The sequence below is a fragment of the Aristolochia californica genome, unplaced genomic scaffold (genome assembly GCF_029961685.1).
Source record: "Aristolochia californica isolate CCGP_79_NKW_82.1479 unplaced genomic scaffold, dmAriCali1.0.hap1 SCAF_2, whole genome shotgun sequence".
Classification (NCBI taxonomy): domain Eukaryota; kingdom Viridiplantae; phylum Streptophyta; class Magnoliopsida; order Piperales; family Aristolochiaceae; genus Aristolochia; species Aristolochia californica.
This window is the reverse complement of record NW_027181881.1, coordinates 46,447,711-46,463,328: the sequence shown is the minus strand read 5'-3', so window position 1 is coordinate 46,463,328 and position 15,618 is coordinate 46,447,711. Positions and strand designations below refer to the sequence as shown.

At 38.5% G+C, this 15,618-nt stretch overlaps 2 protein-coding genes across 3 annotated transcripts; one reads left to right on the top strand and one right to left on the bottom strand.

Annotated features, from left to right (window-relative positions):
* The first annotated feature begins 134 nt into the window (after positions 1-134).
* On the top strand, positions 135-9,170 carry LOC137956086 (rhomboid-like protein 20). The gene is made up of 8 exons (XM_068803408.1): positions 135-408; positions 496-596; positions 1,206-1,346; positions 2,108-2,174; positions 7,443-7,594; positions 7,665-7,766; positions 7,924-8,049; positions 8,550-9,170. The coding sequence occupies exons 1-8, from the start codon at positions 384-386 to the stop codon at positions 8,727-8,729; spliced, it is 894 nt and encodes a 297-aa protein (XP_068659509.1). The 5' UTR covers positions 135-383; the 3' UTR covers positions 8,730-9,170.
* A 524-nt stretch (positions 9,171-9,694) lies between these two features.
* LOC137956250 (uncharacterized) lies at positions 9,695-13,974 on the bottom strand. 2 transcript variants are annotated; one of them, XM_068803648.1, is made up of 7 exons: positions 12,969-13,974; positions 12,722-12,875; positions 11,853-11,905; positions 11,658-11,722; positions 11,491-11,569; positions 10,610-10,906; positions 9,695-10,226 (listed from the first exon to the last, which is right to left on the bottom strand). In XM_068803648.1, the coding sequence occupies exons 1-7, from the start codon at positions 13,168-13,170 to the stop codon at positions 10,072-10,074; spliced, it is 1,005 nt and encodes a 334-aa protein (XP_068659749.1). In that variant the 5' UTR covers positions 13,171-13,974; the 3' UTR covers positions 9,695-10,071. The 2 variants fall into 2 exon arrangements, with proteins under 2 accessions (XP_068659749.1, XP_068659748.1); XM_068803647.1 differs by having other exon boundaries at positions 12,722-13,974.
* Between the last annotated feature and the right edge of the window lie 1,644 nt (positions 13,975-15,618).

Genomic DNA, 15,618 nt, shown 5'->3' with positions numbered 1-15,618 from the left:
GTAATTAAGGCTTCTATTCATTTTACGATATATTTCTTTTATTCCACAATTCTCAGACACATCTCCGCCACTGGTTTCTTCAAATGTGATGATGGCCCAATGAACGGCGATATGTTTAACGATGTTTCTCTTGTTATTGGGGCCTACTGTGTAGACGGTTGAGATGTCCAAAACTTAGCTGGACTCTCTTAACTTTCCTCCTGCTTTCCTCCCTTGAGACCAGAGAGCCGTGGAGACCTTAAAGCAACCGAAAATATTCCGGTGGTGGAACGGACGGAAGAGAACTCAATAGCTACTCCGCTGCCCTCTCTATTTCTCCGGCTGTTCAAATCTCCTCGGAAGGACTTTTATTTTTCTGCTGCTTCCTTCTCCTCCCCCACAACATGAACGGCGGTCCATCTGGTTTTCGTATGTATTCCCATTCACAAGCCCTATCCATTTTCAGGTTTTCTCTTTCTCAATTTTGCTCAAGTCCTTCTTCAATTTTGAATTCAGATAATGCTCCTGTTACGAGAACTTTCGTTATTGCCTGTGGCCTTCTCACCATCTTCGCTGGTATTCAAGGCCGTGCGTCCTCGCTTGGATTATCGTATCAGGTGTGTGGTTTTGTCCTTCTGGTTTTTCTTTTCCTCCATTGTGGATGAATTATTTTATGATTTTCGATGTGGATTCTATTCGAGATTGGTTTTGTTTGAGCTAGTTTAGACTTCTTATGTTTAGTTGAATTTTGGTTGATCACGAGTGAATGGAGCAGTTGCTTACTTCTATGGTTTACCCTGGGTTTTTCTTTTCTAACCTTTTTATGTTGATTAGTTTTCATAATGGAGTTCTATTTGCCCCCTTCATGTTAGAAAATGTGTGCTTGCGCTTGAATTTCTATGCAACTAAGCAAACTTTCCATGTACTGCATACAAGATATTGCTAATGACAGATCTGATGAGTGGATGGCTTTCCTATTATACTTGTGCCTTATCAGTTGAATTTTATTATATTCAGGAGTTTCATTTTTTTTAAACCTTAGTCTTGCATCTGATAGTTTCAAACCAAACTCTGGTACTTTTAGAATTTTCGTTAGGTAGTCAGAAGTTGTTTGCATTGTTTCATTTAGTTAATGTATCGACTACATTTTAATTTGTTAAATGAAGTTCAAAGTATATGCACTTACTCAAAGTATATTTATTTCTCATTTTGGATGGGATGGACAGGACATATACAAAAAGCTTCACCTTTGGAGGTTGATTGTTTCTGCATTTGCCTTTTCATCAACACCAGAATTGATGTTTGGACTTTATCTTTTGTATTACTTCAGAGTATTTGAGCGTCAGATAGGTTCCAATAAATACTCAGTAAGTGATCATGATGCGAAAATATTTTTGGTGGCAGTACATAGTTTGAGTTTACAGCAAATGGCTTTTTAATACGAGTCTACAATGACATGACCAAATTGGGTATAACCTTATTTAAGGCAGTTCTTCAGATGTCATTCTGCTTTCATTCCCAGGGCTTGTTTTAGTGAACTGGCTACAATGCTCTTTGCTTGCATTTATCAATTATTTTCTCAAAAAGTCACTTTCTCTTGATTTAACTGGAAAAATATTTAATAAGTTACAAGAGCTGTAGAATAATGTAGGGGAATTGCCTACAAAAGGCACAGAGCTCTATCCAGTTATTTTTTAGCAGCAAAGTAGGGTTCTCAAATGGGACAAGCTAACAATGACATGTTGGTGCTCATCTTTATTAGATTGAAAATGGGCACAATTGCAGAAATCTTAGATGTGCGGCCCTACCTTATTCACTCTGTCAATTATTTTTGGTAATACAGATATTTAAGTTTTCATGGCCAAATTTTTCAAAGGACTCCTTTCTTGACATTGAATACTCTTAAGGAAATAGTTAGTTGAGTTTGATGATTATGAAATTGTTATAGATTAATGGTGCTTTTGGCTTATACATGTTATATTTGTCAGGACAAGAAAATTGAGCAGAGTAAATTATTTTAATGTTGAAGTTGTGTTATGAAGTTATTATTCTAAGCATTTAATTGAGCTCGATAATGCTTGCTGATTATTTATTTATTTTATTTTAATTTTATTTCGTAATGATACAGGTCTTCATCTTGTTCTCCATGTTGGCTGCAACTCTCTTTGAGGTTCTTGCTTTGGCACTACTCAAAGGTACCTACTCCTTAAACCTTATAATAAGTTTATTTGAAAAAAGGGTACCTCCCTACTCAATCTCAGAGTAAAGATGTAGAGCCGATGGCTGTTTGGACAAGTAAATCAAACAACTTTAAAAGAGATCTTTGTTTTTGACCAGTGATGGATTATTATTATTATTATTATTTTATTGAGAAAAGCAGATGAACACTGATGGATTAATTGCCAATAATAAACGTGGTTGTCATATGTCTAACACTTCTTTTGTCATTTATTTTGATTATGGTTACTCTAGGTAAATAGCTATGTGTCAAATGAACTCAAAGACAACATGTGAAAACTTTTCTTTTGTAGACCGAGAAACTCATGCTATAAGTAGAAGAGTGTGCAGGATGGTGGCTAAGTTGCGCTTACAGAATGGAAACGCTACCGGCCCTTGAATGCAAATCACTGATGCCTCATCTCTAATAACAGTTAGTAATTCCATTTTCGGATCTCAAATTTTGGGGGCAAGAGATGGCAGGGCACTGATTATTTCCTGCACTTCTTTTTGACTGGCATACTCAAAGAGGATTGACCTTTTCCTAATGCCATCTTATAATCATCTTTTTAACTGTCCAACACCTCCATGGGACCTGGAAGAGAACAAAATGTTTTCCAGCCATTGGTGGAGTAGCTAGAATGGTTCTTCTTGAGTGATCACTAAAAACTTCTGTGCATCCTATTGCCCGGGATGCCTATTAGCTTCTACCATATTTGAGCTTTAAGATTTCTTCCAGTGGCATAGTCTGTGAATTGAGATAGTGTTCTTTCATGTTGATGAGGAGGCAACCAAGCACCTGATCTGACGGTTCACTGCACTTTAAAGGCCGCTAAACTTGCTTGTTTTACTAGCCTAAGAAAGGATCTATGCAGCAAAATCTCAATGCCTCCAAAAATTGAAGAGAAGATGTTGTGATTTCTCTCCTAAATACACCTGAGCACTTCTTCTACAGGTTTTTCCTACCTCGTTTGGGGGTTGGGGAGGTTTGGGAGTGTAGTACTGCAAAGTTAGAAGCTCTTATCATTGTAGGTTGCTGGGAAGTAAGTCAAACTTACCCAATAAACCATGTCAAACCTGATGAGACAATGTCCCCATTGTCAAATAAGATATAAAAGATATATAGCACTACCTAATAATTTACAGCTGGAATCTCATTGCATGCAATGATTATTATTTGCCTCTTTAAAGTTTTTTCATGAAGTTTTTTTCTCATCCCCTGCTATTTCCCACAAAAAAAAAAAAGTTTTGCTGATGAAAATTTTGCTACTGAAAACAACCAATTTGTTGTTCTCTATGTTTAGAATCAGAAATGGTTTATAAAATATCTGCTTAAAAATTAGCATGGCAAGCAAAATTTGTAGAACCAAAATGCAAAATATGAAAATTTTCAAGGTATTGGTTATACAGACGCAATGACAACCCAGACAACAACGAGACTTGAACCTTAGACACCAATTAAAACGAAAACTCATGAGAGTACCTTAATGTTTAGGCTAAGGGGTCTCTTTTATAATAAGGTTCTAATTGATGTCATAAATAAGTGTCGAAATATTTCAAAAAATAAAATACTAACTGAATTTAATACCCATAGAAGGTAAAAAATGAAAATTTATCAGCAGAAATATAATTAAATTTAGTTCTATATACCTAAAGCTAGCTAGCATTTTTTAATAGTCGTAATGTAAATCTTTCCTGGAATTGCCATTTTCATTGGGAGAAGTTGAACGCATTGTATTAGGCATGGAAAGTGATAGGGCGCCAGGCCCTGATGGCTTCAATGGGGATTTCTTTAAAAAAAATTTGGCCACGTCTCAAGGGGGATATCATAGCCATGGTTAATGGATTTTTCAATAATGGGATCACGTTCCATAGTATCGGTGCGTCTTTTATTGCATTGGTCCCGAAGAAACTAAGTGTGGAGAAACCAGAGGATTTCAGACCTATCAGCCTCGTCTCTAGTGCTTATAAGATTATAGCCAGAATTTTGGCACACCGTCTCAAAGTTTTCCTTACAACAGTTATTCACAGAGGGCAAGGCGCTTTTTTGAAAGGAAGAGAGATTCTGGACTTTACTATGGCTGCCCATGAACTATTTGATCATTTTCAGCGCAACAAGGACCCAAGAATTGCCCTAAAGCTAGACCTTGAAAAGGCTTTTGACAAAGTAAATTGGATCCTGTTGGATGAGATAATGGAAAAGATGCGTTTTGGCAACAAATGGAGATTCTGGATTAGAAGTTGTGTGGGTTCGGCATCGTACTCTCTCCTCATCAATGGCTCAGTATGTGGTTATTTCAAAGGGACCAGAGGAATTAGACAAGGAGACCCCCTCTCCCCGCTTTTATTCAATATGATTGGTGAATTTCTATCTGCTATTTTCTACTCGCCAGGTAATCTTGGGTGACTCCCCCCCACTAGTTCCAGTCCAGCTTTTAATATTCCCATCCTTTAGTATGCAGATGATACCGTCATTTTCGGAGTCGGTATCACTGATTGTGCAAGAAAGATCAAAGTTGTGTTGGGGCTTTTTGAGTTAGCCTCTGGTCAGAAAGTAAATTGGGGAGAGACTTCCCGAATGGGCTTCAATGTCAACCCTGAGCTTCTTATAGAGATGGCAAATATATTTGGATGTACAATAAGCCAATTACCCCTAACATATCTTGGTTTACCCCTTTTCAATGGGCGTATATACAAGAGGATTTGGAATCCGGTGGTGGAAAAAATGGAATCCCGCCTTTCATCATGGAAGAGGCGTCTACTTAGTAAAGCGGGGAGGCTTGTCCTTCTCAAGTCATGCATAGCAGGAATCCCCAATTATGCTCTGTCTTTCATGCGTTGTCCTGTGGCTATTTGCAAGATTATGGATAGGCTGAAAAGAAGATTCTTATGGTGGGGATCGAGTGATGCTTTTAAGTACCATCTGGTTAGTTGGGATGAAGTATGCTTGCCAAAGAATATGGGTGGCCTGGGAATCTGGAAATCTAGAGACATGAATCAAGCTTTACTATTAAAATGGCTATGGAAGTTTAATACTCTCTCCTCAAATCTTTGGAAGGAGATGGTTCTCACAAAGTTGGGTGGGGAACCTCATTGGTGGATGTCTGGTGGGAATCATAGAGCCCTTTCCCCAATATGGAGGTTGCTATACCTTTTGCTTCCAAAGTTTCATTCTGCAAGTAGATTCTATGCAGGCAATGGTAGATCGCTCAAGTTTTGGGAAGACTTGTGGGTAGGAGCAGGCTGCATTTAGAAGTTTTTTTCTTCTCACGACTCGCAGAGACATATCAGTAGCCTCCTAGAAGGAGTTTCTCGGATAGTGAGGCTTTGGAAGCTAGTCGATTAATGGACCTTGTTGCTTCGTTTAAAATCCGTCCTTTGGAGGCTGACAAGCTCATTTGGTGGCCGAATAAAAAGGGTTCTTTCACGGTCTCATCGACATACGGCTTTTTAAATGGCAGTAACCCGGCTTGGCGGGAGAATGGGATCAATTTCGTATGGGGTTTATGTGCCCCTCCAAAGGTTAAATTCTTCATGTGGAGTGCCTGTCAAGGCAAAATTCTCTCGGCTGCCGTATTGAGAAGAAGAGGACACCCCTCCGTTGATCCCTTATGTCCTTTCTACAACTCTGGAAATGAAACTACCAGTCATATTCTACTCCATTGTTGTCTCTCTTGGAAGGTGTGGATCAGCATTCTCGGTAAGTTTGGGCTTCAATTCTGCATGGCGGCTGATCTTCTCACGTTCAGTAAGTCTCGCATGGGTACCTCTATGCCGAGTCTTGGAAAAATGATGCTCTCTGCCTGTTCCTATTTCATCCCGTGGGGGCTTTGGAATGAGCGTAATAGAAGACAATTTGATGCAAAAAGTGAATCGTTAGACCGGTTTGCGGACAGAGTGGTTGGTCATATATCAACTTGGCTTTTAACAAAAAAAGCATTCTCTGCCTATCTAGGTTCCTCCATTCGTGAAAACTAGAGAAACTTGACATTGATGCACATTTTAAAAAAGCCTTCGGTCATGCAAGAATGGACCCTTCCCAATCCTGGTTATCTCAAGTTAAATTTTGATGGCTCATCTCTAGGCAATCCTGGTATTTCTGGTTTCGGTGGAGTTATTCCAGATCATTCCGGAAATCAGCTCTTCACTTACCCTTGGTATATCAGACTCTACGTCTGCTGAGTTACATTGTTTCCTCTCCGGTCTTCGTGTTTTCAGAGATAAATGCAGGGGGCCCCTCCAAGTTGAAGGGGACTCAAAAGTGGTGATAGGATGGTGTGAGAACGCGTCTTCTCCTCCGTGGAGGCACTGGGATACTTTTAAGGAAATTCTAGAAATTACCTCAATTATTTCTTGTATTTGGACTCACATTCCGAGATCTGCAAATTCGGCGGCAGATGTGCTTGCCAAGCAGGGAGTTACCCTACAATCGCTAGTTGAAAGAGATATGCTCCCCCAATCTTTGTAATTTGTCCTGTTTATTTATACATCTTTTTCCAAAAACTGTAAATCTTAACTTAAGTTGAAATTGCATGATTAAATCATCTTATATATCCAAAAAATATGATTTGCAAATAAAATTCAACTCGTTTGTCTTAATTGTATCAGAAATACATAAAATGGTGTACAAAGTATAAATTTAATTGTATTTTTGTGAATAGGTATGATAAAAAACTGGGGGTTTTCTCAAACTTTAGAAATATGACTATGTCGAACTCCTTGCATAGATAGGTCGTTTGCCTGATATAAAAGTATGAGTCATGTCTCTGTTTCAAATTCATCAAACTCATGCAAAGTCAGCATGGATGGTGATGGGCATCACCTATTTTATGTTCTGATCACGGGATTTATTGTCTCTAATTTATTCTCACCTTTCAAATTCCAAGCCTCCATTCAGGTTGGAGGCATGAATATTATGGGTCAGCCAGGACCTTGTTGGACCGACTTGCCCCAGGCAGGTCTCCTGAAAATTGGCTATCCAAATTAGCTGGTCTCAACCTGACCTGGCATTGCCATTGAGATCCATTTGGTCAACTGGCGGGACTATACTGCATAAAACTAGAACTATGAGCTTGTATATCCAAAAAAAATCTCCCGGTACTAAAATATAAGGTGGTAGTTATTCGTGCTTTCAAGTTTCCTCCCACAAGCTCCTCTCTCCCCATCTTGGGCTGCATATCTCATAAGTATCATTATCTGGCCTTTGTTCACATTTTCATTTTCTAATATTTTTTTCTTTGTTGCAGATCCTACCTCAAAGCTAGTAGCGTCAGGGCCGTACAGTCTTATATTTGCATCCTTTGTACCTTTTTATTTTGACATCCCAGTCTCAACACGATTCCGTATATTTGGTTTTCGCTTCTCTGACAAATCCTTCATTTATCTAGCAGGCCTTCAGGTAAAGAGCTCAAAAAGTTTTGTATGTTAATGCTCATTGGTGTATTTTAATTGCCTGTACTTCTTTGCAGCTTTTATTATCATCTTGGAAAAGATCCCTTCTACCAGGCATCTGTGGTATCCTTGCAGGCGCAATATACCGCCTGAATGTGTTCCAAATTCGTCGTGCAAAGGTGATTAATCTTTCTTCTATATTTGTTGTTTTATCTTAAGAATCTGTTATAAGAGTTTTAGACTGAGGGTACTATTAAATAATATTGACCTCTTCTTGTGTTTAACATACATTTTCATGTGTTCTTTTCTCGTCTGTTCAACTGGAATGCAATACAGTTCCCAGATTTCATAGCATCATTCTTTTCAAGGCTGTCATGGCCCTCTTCAGGAGGATCTCCATCTGTATCTCCATCTGGAAACTTCATTGGACGGGGTCCTTCTTATGCAGGACATCAGCTAGAGGTAAGTGCTTTTTGTTTTTTGGTTTGTTTGTTTTTTGCTGAAGATAAGTGACTTTAATGTTAGTTGTTACGTTCAAATAGCATAACTCCATTTCTGATCGATTTGAATTTTGTAGGATAGAGGTATGCTAAGTTTCACATCCACATTATTCCGTAGACTTCACTGTATTATTTCAAGCACAAATTCATTTGAATACCTTATACTTTCTATGGAGTGCACGTAGTACCTTGAGCAAAGAAATTGTATCAGTAACATTTATTAATACTATCTGTTAAAGGAAGAGAAAATTCTTATTGCTTGTTACAGGGTGCGTTTTGAGATATCTCTTATTTATATTAGTATTAGTGTTCGATCGTCTGAATTTATAGTTAAGGGAAAAACAGTCAAAGAGGGTAGAATATTTCATTCACTGAGATGTTTCCTGGGACTTGAAGCAATTGTCCATTTGCAATCCAATTATCTGATATTATATTTTCTCCTATTGTGCCTAACATGATTAGGTTCCTCGAAATTATCCCGCCTCAGCTCCTTTTGCTTCAGTTGCTGAGCCACCTGAGGATTCTGTATCTACATTGGTATCGATGGGGTTTGATAGGAACATGGCAAGACAGGCACTCATGCAGGCAAGGAATGATGTTAATGCAGCCACAAACATTCTTCTTGAAACACAGTCCCGCTAATCCAAGTACTTCAAATTTTTACTGAGGACCAGCTGTTACGGAGGTTACCATACGGAACCCACCCTGTTTTTCATAACAAATGACAACTTATTAAGCCTGCAGCTCAACTGCTGTTAAAGCGTTCGTTGCTGGAGGTTAACATTTCTTCCGTTGTGTGCTCCAAGATCACTCCGATTCTCTCCGCATGATGGCATACAAGAAAGTCCTATAAACAACCCATCGAGCTTGTAAATTTTTTTTTATCTAGTGTATTTATCATACTCATGTAACTTCATTAAGATATCATCCGTAACGTGGGATGAAATTTGAAACAGGACGGGGTTGTGGGCCTTTCATTGATTCATCGGATCAGATGATGCTCTTCAATGGGAAACTTGTTATGTAGACATTAATGAATCATGGATTCAGTTAATCTTTATGCTATCAAATTATTTCTGTTAATGCAGGGTGGACGAAAACAGTTGCTGTTTGGGATTACTTACAAAGGATTATTGGATTTGGATACTGAATCATTTCTGAGTTTCAGACCTGGAAACATTTTAGTTCTTTTTCCTCTAGTGGTTCGACCAACAGTTACTGGTCAAATACTCGAAGTTGTTCACCTGGTTGGGTTCTTCGACAGAACAGATTTAGGGAGTAAAAAATCTGGCGACTGCGATTCTAATCAACTGGATTGAATTAGCTACATCTCACATTTCAGGTACCTGTAACGTTTAACATTATGGGTCCAGAGTGCTCTGGTTTGAAGGTTCCATTCCAATACTAAAAGTCCAGTTACAAAGAAGCAGAACAGAAGCGACCACTGAAAATTGCACTACTGCGTGAAGATCTACATGTGATTAAAAAAAAAAAAAAGTCAGGCAAGACGTTTAAGCCATGCTGCTATAATCATTTAGCATTGATAGGTTTCAAGAGAAAAAAAAAGTTCATCAGAAACTTAATAAACATATCTTACATTGGGAACTTGTCCAATCTTATCCATTTCTAGAATCAAAACAACAATATACATCACAACCTTTTTTCAGGAAAACTTCAAAAGTAATTTGAATGCAGTTTTTCCTACTCGAAGCCAGTCACCCAAATTTGGGACCAAAGAGAGTTTTTCTATTTGGTAATCCATCTACCCTCTATTACATCTCCTCCACTGATTTTGTTTTCATTGTTCTTAGACGAAATTGAATGTCGTATGCCCACATGAAGGGATTATATGGTTCTTCAGGAAGAATCCTGACATTTCAGTTGATATATCTATTACAATAAAACAAATCCAGGAAAATAGAGATGTTGAGACTGGAAATCCATAAAAAACATTTAGGTTTATATCCTGCTTCTAAAAGGAGTCTCACAAGGTGCTGAGGTCAACCCGGCTTTTATGTATCTGAAACGCAGGGGTGATCCAACTCCCACAGCTGCATTGAATGCCTGACCAGTTGAAGTTGCCAAGACGGGCCTCACAATTAGCACAAGAGAGCTTTCCTTCCAGTGCACCTTCTTCAACTATTTGTTCACATAAATATAAATTAGAAAAACCAGTAATAAGCACAAAGGCATAAGAGTTCTGATTATACAAATTGTTAGTATAATGTATGAGTATTTATTATATGCAGGTCATTTGATGCCGTTCATTAGAGAAGTGCAAATCAATTCAAAGGCAGACACCACATTGTCAAACACCTGTGGGGACTATTAAATGCATTTTTTATTTATTTAGAAAAAATAAAAATAATCTATTGTAACTCACTCTGGATCTGCATGTGGACTAAATATTATATTCTAGAAATTTTCATAACAAGAACATGTAAAAGGTTTAATGATATAGCTGTTTGTGCATATAATTCTAGATTTAGATGGCAAAAATAAAGCACTGTCTTGAGTTTTACCTGCAGTCATCCACTTCAGAGGTTCAATAAATATGGATGAGCACTCAACTTCATCAGAACAATTGAAAGTGTTGCCACTTCTCCACTTTTTCCACTCAAAGCAAGCCTCACCCTCACCAGGGGTGTGGGAGACAACATGGTCTTGCAATGCAACAATCCTCCGGCATCTTTTACAGCGGTAGACTTTTGTTGATTTGGCACTGTTGGCAGCCTCTGAAGAAAAGGTCTCTGTAGCTGAACCAGGATCAGTTCCAAACTTGGAAAAGTCTATCTTATCTCCCCTATTATAGGATTCACCTGAAACCATAGATTCAATCCAGACTTTTACTTGAACTACAAGAAATATGGGGTCATCTGCCCCTTGAATATTTTAGAGTGGGAATTATTAGGAAGAACCAAGTTACCCTATTAAATACCACTATAGGTCTAAATTTAAAAGGCATATATAATGCAAGGGAATTACTCATAGGCTCATATACTTGCAAATACAACTAAAGGGGACTAAATGCCACAGATATATATTGACACCAAGAATGACACATTAACAGATTACATTAGTTCGTAACAAGAATAATTGAAGCCGGCAATTAGTGATGCCGTTTGCTTACTTCTATTGGACCTTTACTATAACAGAACATAAGACTAGTTCGATACCACAACAAGGAGAGCAATTTACAAAGTCATAAGATTTACTACACTACACATCTGATGCATGCATTTACTACATTTTGTCTTAATCGACATTTACTTAGCTGTCATGACAGCTTCGAACCTTTTTAGCATTTCCTCCAAAAATACCACACTTAAACTAGTACAAAGAAGAAAACAGACACCTAGACAATCACAGTTAATAAATCAGCAGAGAAAACTAGGAAACTTACCTAGCTGTTTTAAGTGAAAGCGCTTGTACGTAGAGCTGGCATGATCTACTCTGAATCCCATGTCCTCAAACATTTTTAACTACAGTGAAGAAAAAAGAATGTAATCATTCTGCATCTTAACTTTTAGTAGCTCTCTTAAGACCTTTCCATTAGATAATCATCCTTGCCTGTTCAAGAAATCCATCATTTGGACAAACACTTGCACACCTCAACCGCAATGACTCAAGCGCATCTAACAGGAAGAAATCATACATAATGTTAATATTAGCAATCAAAATATACAAGACCACTGAACACGAAGCTACGCTGAAATTTACATTACAAGTATGAAAGTAGAACTAACAAAGGGAGTATGTTGTAACCTTCCAGTGAGAGTTGCTCAGTTCTCATCAGGTATGCTGTTATGATAGCTGCACTGCAGTCATACAAGAAAGAAAAACTTTAGAAAAAAGCTATAAAGCGGGGAGGGGGGACTGAACAATATTAACAACAGTACATGGCTTAACAACAACCGGTCTGGCAAAATTCAACAAACATCATGGATCCAGGTTTGACCATGGGCTTATATTGGAAAAGAACTATAATAAATTCTGAATGCGACAAATTATAATTGATTGCTGAGTCTTTTTATAAAACCGAAAGTATTAACTTGCTACTTTAAAACCTGTAGAAGAAAAATGTAGTTCATTAATCGCAGCTCGTGAACCCATTAGAATTTTCTAAGTATAGGTCATCCACAACCATAAATATTCTTGTGCTTCTAAAGGATAGAAACGTATTCATAAAGATTTTCAAAACTTTAGTACCTCCAATTCTAAACAGGAAAAATCAGTACCCAAAATAGCATATTTTAATTTCTAATCTGGACAAAATTTGTAACCAATAAGCACATGTAGAAACTTCATCTCTAGAAATAAGAATATATTTTTAAAAGAGCAGCCAAATCTGTGGACTATATCTTACCAAAAGTAGAACCCAAATGATGATTTTTATTCTCCTGAAGAATTGCAGGGTTTATTGTTTTCTAATAGAGCTGAAATTGAGGGAGACAGTAACCATACATTCATGCTTTTATTCTCCAAAGAGGTTCAAAACTGACAATGTCATGTTAGATTCCTATAACCAAGCGAGACCACACAGGTGTAATATTTTGCTCACAATAAGCATCAATCCCCAAAACAACAGTAAAAGTTCAAACAGTTGTGATAAGTTCACTCAGACCCAGTTTTACCTTCTTGAGACTCCTGCGAAGCAGTGCACCAAGACAGATCCCTCTTTTCTACTCTCCTCGATGAAATTCAAGCAGACATCCAAGTAATCCAACAAGTTCTCATTCTCCATATCTCTCAGTGGTACTGCCATTCTCACCTGCTTCAACTCGGGTCCTGCAAATTCAAGTGAATATAGAAGCTTCTCATTACCGACTGCAGAATTCTCTGATTGAACTTGGTCATTAGAGCTTGAACGGGCATCATCACCAGCATAAACCTTCTGTATTTCTCTTGTTTTAATTGAGATGTTAGATCGCGATTCTGAGAAAAATGATATGGAAGCAGAGCTGAGGAGAGAAAGGATGTGGGTAATCTCTTCATCGCCCTCTTGGAGAACTTTAGCGGCGTGGTTGATGTTGCCAATAAAAAGGCGGTCACGCACCAGAATGGGCGGTTCCCCTAACGACATTTGCCTATCTGTGTAATTTCTTTTCCCTCTAGACTCTCTACTATCTAACAGTATACAATCTGGGTTTATTTTATCTAACGTAACGCTTTGCTTCGAAATTGATCATAACCTACAGCACATGATCTCAGTCAAAAAGCGGAGAGCCCTTTATTTTAAAAAAAAACTTCGAAACTGATTAGTTCTCTGTGATCACTTGTCAGGTTAAACCCTTCGGAATCGGTTCTCTCAGCAGAAAACCACCAAACAACAGATATTTTTCCTCTAATAAAACTTGTGCAAATTCCCAAACAGTTTTGGCAGCAAATTTAGTCTTTCAGCATCAAGCTCCAGAAATTCCAACAAAATATCCTTACGCATAAAACAAGCTGAAGGATGCTCCCTTTCGGCGATTGGGTACTCCTCCCATCTGCAACAGAACTTCAGCGAAAACCTAATCGCTCGGTCAAACCAACTCCTTTACTGGAAAAGGAAAAAAATAAAACTTGATTCGGGAGTTGATATTCAGGCAAATAAGAAAAAAAAACTTCAACAGAAGTTATAGCTCCCAGGAGTCGACACTAAAAAGCTTCTTTACGAACCAATCAATTCCTTAAAACGAATCGATCATTCGACAGAAGCAACTGTTGAATAAAAGTAAGAAACTGCCGCCGGAAGACTATCGAAGAAAGAGAAACAGCAGCAGCAGCAGCAAAGATCAGTCTTTCACTGTTTCGAGTTTCGAGACATCGACTACCAAGACTCTATATATGGAAAAACTCCTAATCGCAGCGTCTCTTCCTTCCTCTCTCCGTTATCTTTCCTCCCGCGGCTTTCCTCTGTTTCTCTCCTTTTAAGAAGACAATCGCTGGTCTAGTAACCTCTTTGCCACGTCGAATAAAAGCATCCAGTTGTAGTAAAACAAGTATACGCTGGGCGACGTGGCATCTCGTTGGAGTTTTCTGGCGTGGAAGCTTACGGCTTGTCGCCGTTTAGTGGGCTCTAGTCGAAAATATCATTGCTGTCTAAGTCGTCGTTAATGCACTTCCTGGACCAGTGGAATTTGGTGGGTCCTCTCTGACAGAGGAGTTGGCCTAGCTGGTCAAACCGCTGGGACTGAGAGTCAATTAAGTTGAACCATGGGCCCACATCCCTAATTAAACGACTAAGTGAAGAAACTATTTTTTTACACCTTTTTTCAATATTTTAATTATTTTTGTCTTTTTATTACAATCTAAAAAACCACAATTTCTGTGTCTTGATTTAGAAATTTTATTATAATTAATTTTTAAAATGCAAAATTAATAAAATATTTGAAAAAATAAATTAAACTTGATCTTATTTAATTAAGAACTTTATTTGAATTACAAGAAAAACTCTCTCTCTCTCTCTCTCGCTAATTTGTCTTTTCTGTAAGAGATGAATCTCATTTTCACAGTGAGACCGAGCAGGTGTGAAGTGAGGCGCCCATCGTTTTTTCTGGATTTTGTTACTATTCATGAAAGCTGACATTCACCGGCATGGGCTCGAACAAAGAAAACAAAAAAGAATGAAAGATCAACATTGCAGGAAAGCAGCAGCGCGATAGGGTTGGATACGAGCAGTCGATCGTCAGCCATTCATGGAGTCGTTTGGAATGAAGCTATGGCAATGTCCTACATGGGGGCGGCCCTTTTCTCCCACTTGACCGGAAAACTCACACAAGAGGAAGTCCAGCCATTCTCTGACCTCCGGACAAATGTTATCATCATCTAGCGATCAGAGAGGAGTTAGTGCCGTCTCTTCATCACTAAATAATTGATAATTCTTTGTGAGATGGGCACCGCTGGGCTCTGCCTCGTCGCCAAAAGTCAGTGAGTCATTTTCACAAGCACATGCGGGGCGCTTATCGTCATCGGCCCAAGTCTAAATCAGAAGGAAGGAATCGGATTCCCAGGACAGCTCAACTGCAAAGGCGGTGCCATGACGAGTTGGATCTTTGATCGGAAAAGGGCTTCCGTAACAGCACTCAACAGATCTGCTGCAAGAGAAAAGGAAAAAGCACAAGCCGTGTGTATACGTGATGGTTCGTGAACTGGTGGAATGGAAATGGATTGAGCTTGACGATTTCTGGGTGAAGGAAAGCATACACTCTGTGATTTCTGTATCAAGTTTTTTTCTCAAAATATAAGTACAGGAGAATCCAACTTTTGATAGACGATGCCGTCTACTGGGATTACAACATTACAAGAGAATAAACAAATTAACATGACCACCGAAAGGAAAAGTAAAAGATATGTTTCCATATTAGGGTTTATAGGGTGTGGGCACCTGCTTGATTCGGAATTGGCTTTTGAAAAATCCGAATATGCCCGGAACGCCCATCCCAGCTGAACAAGTGACCTGGTAAAACGTCAACCGTATCTTCGTCCCCTTTTTCTACTATCAAGCCTGTCCGCTTTGCCTTTACCCCTAGTGGAATTGGAAACTTTT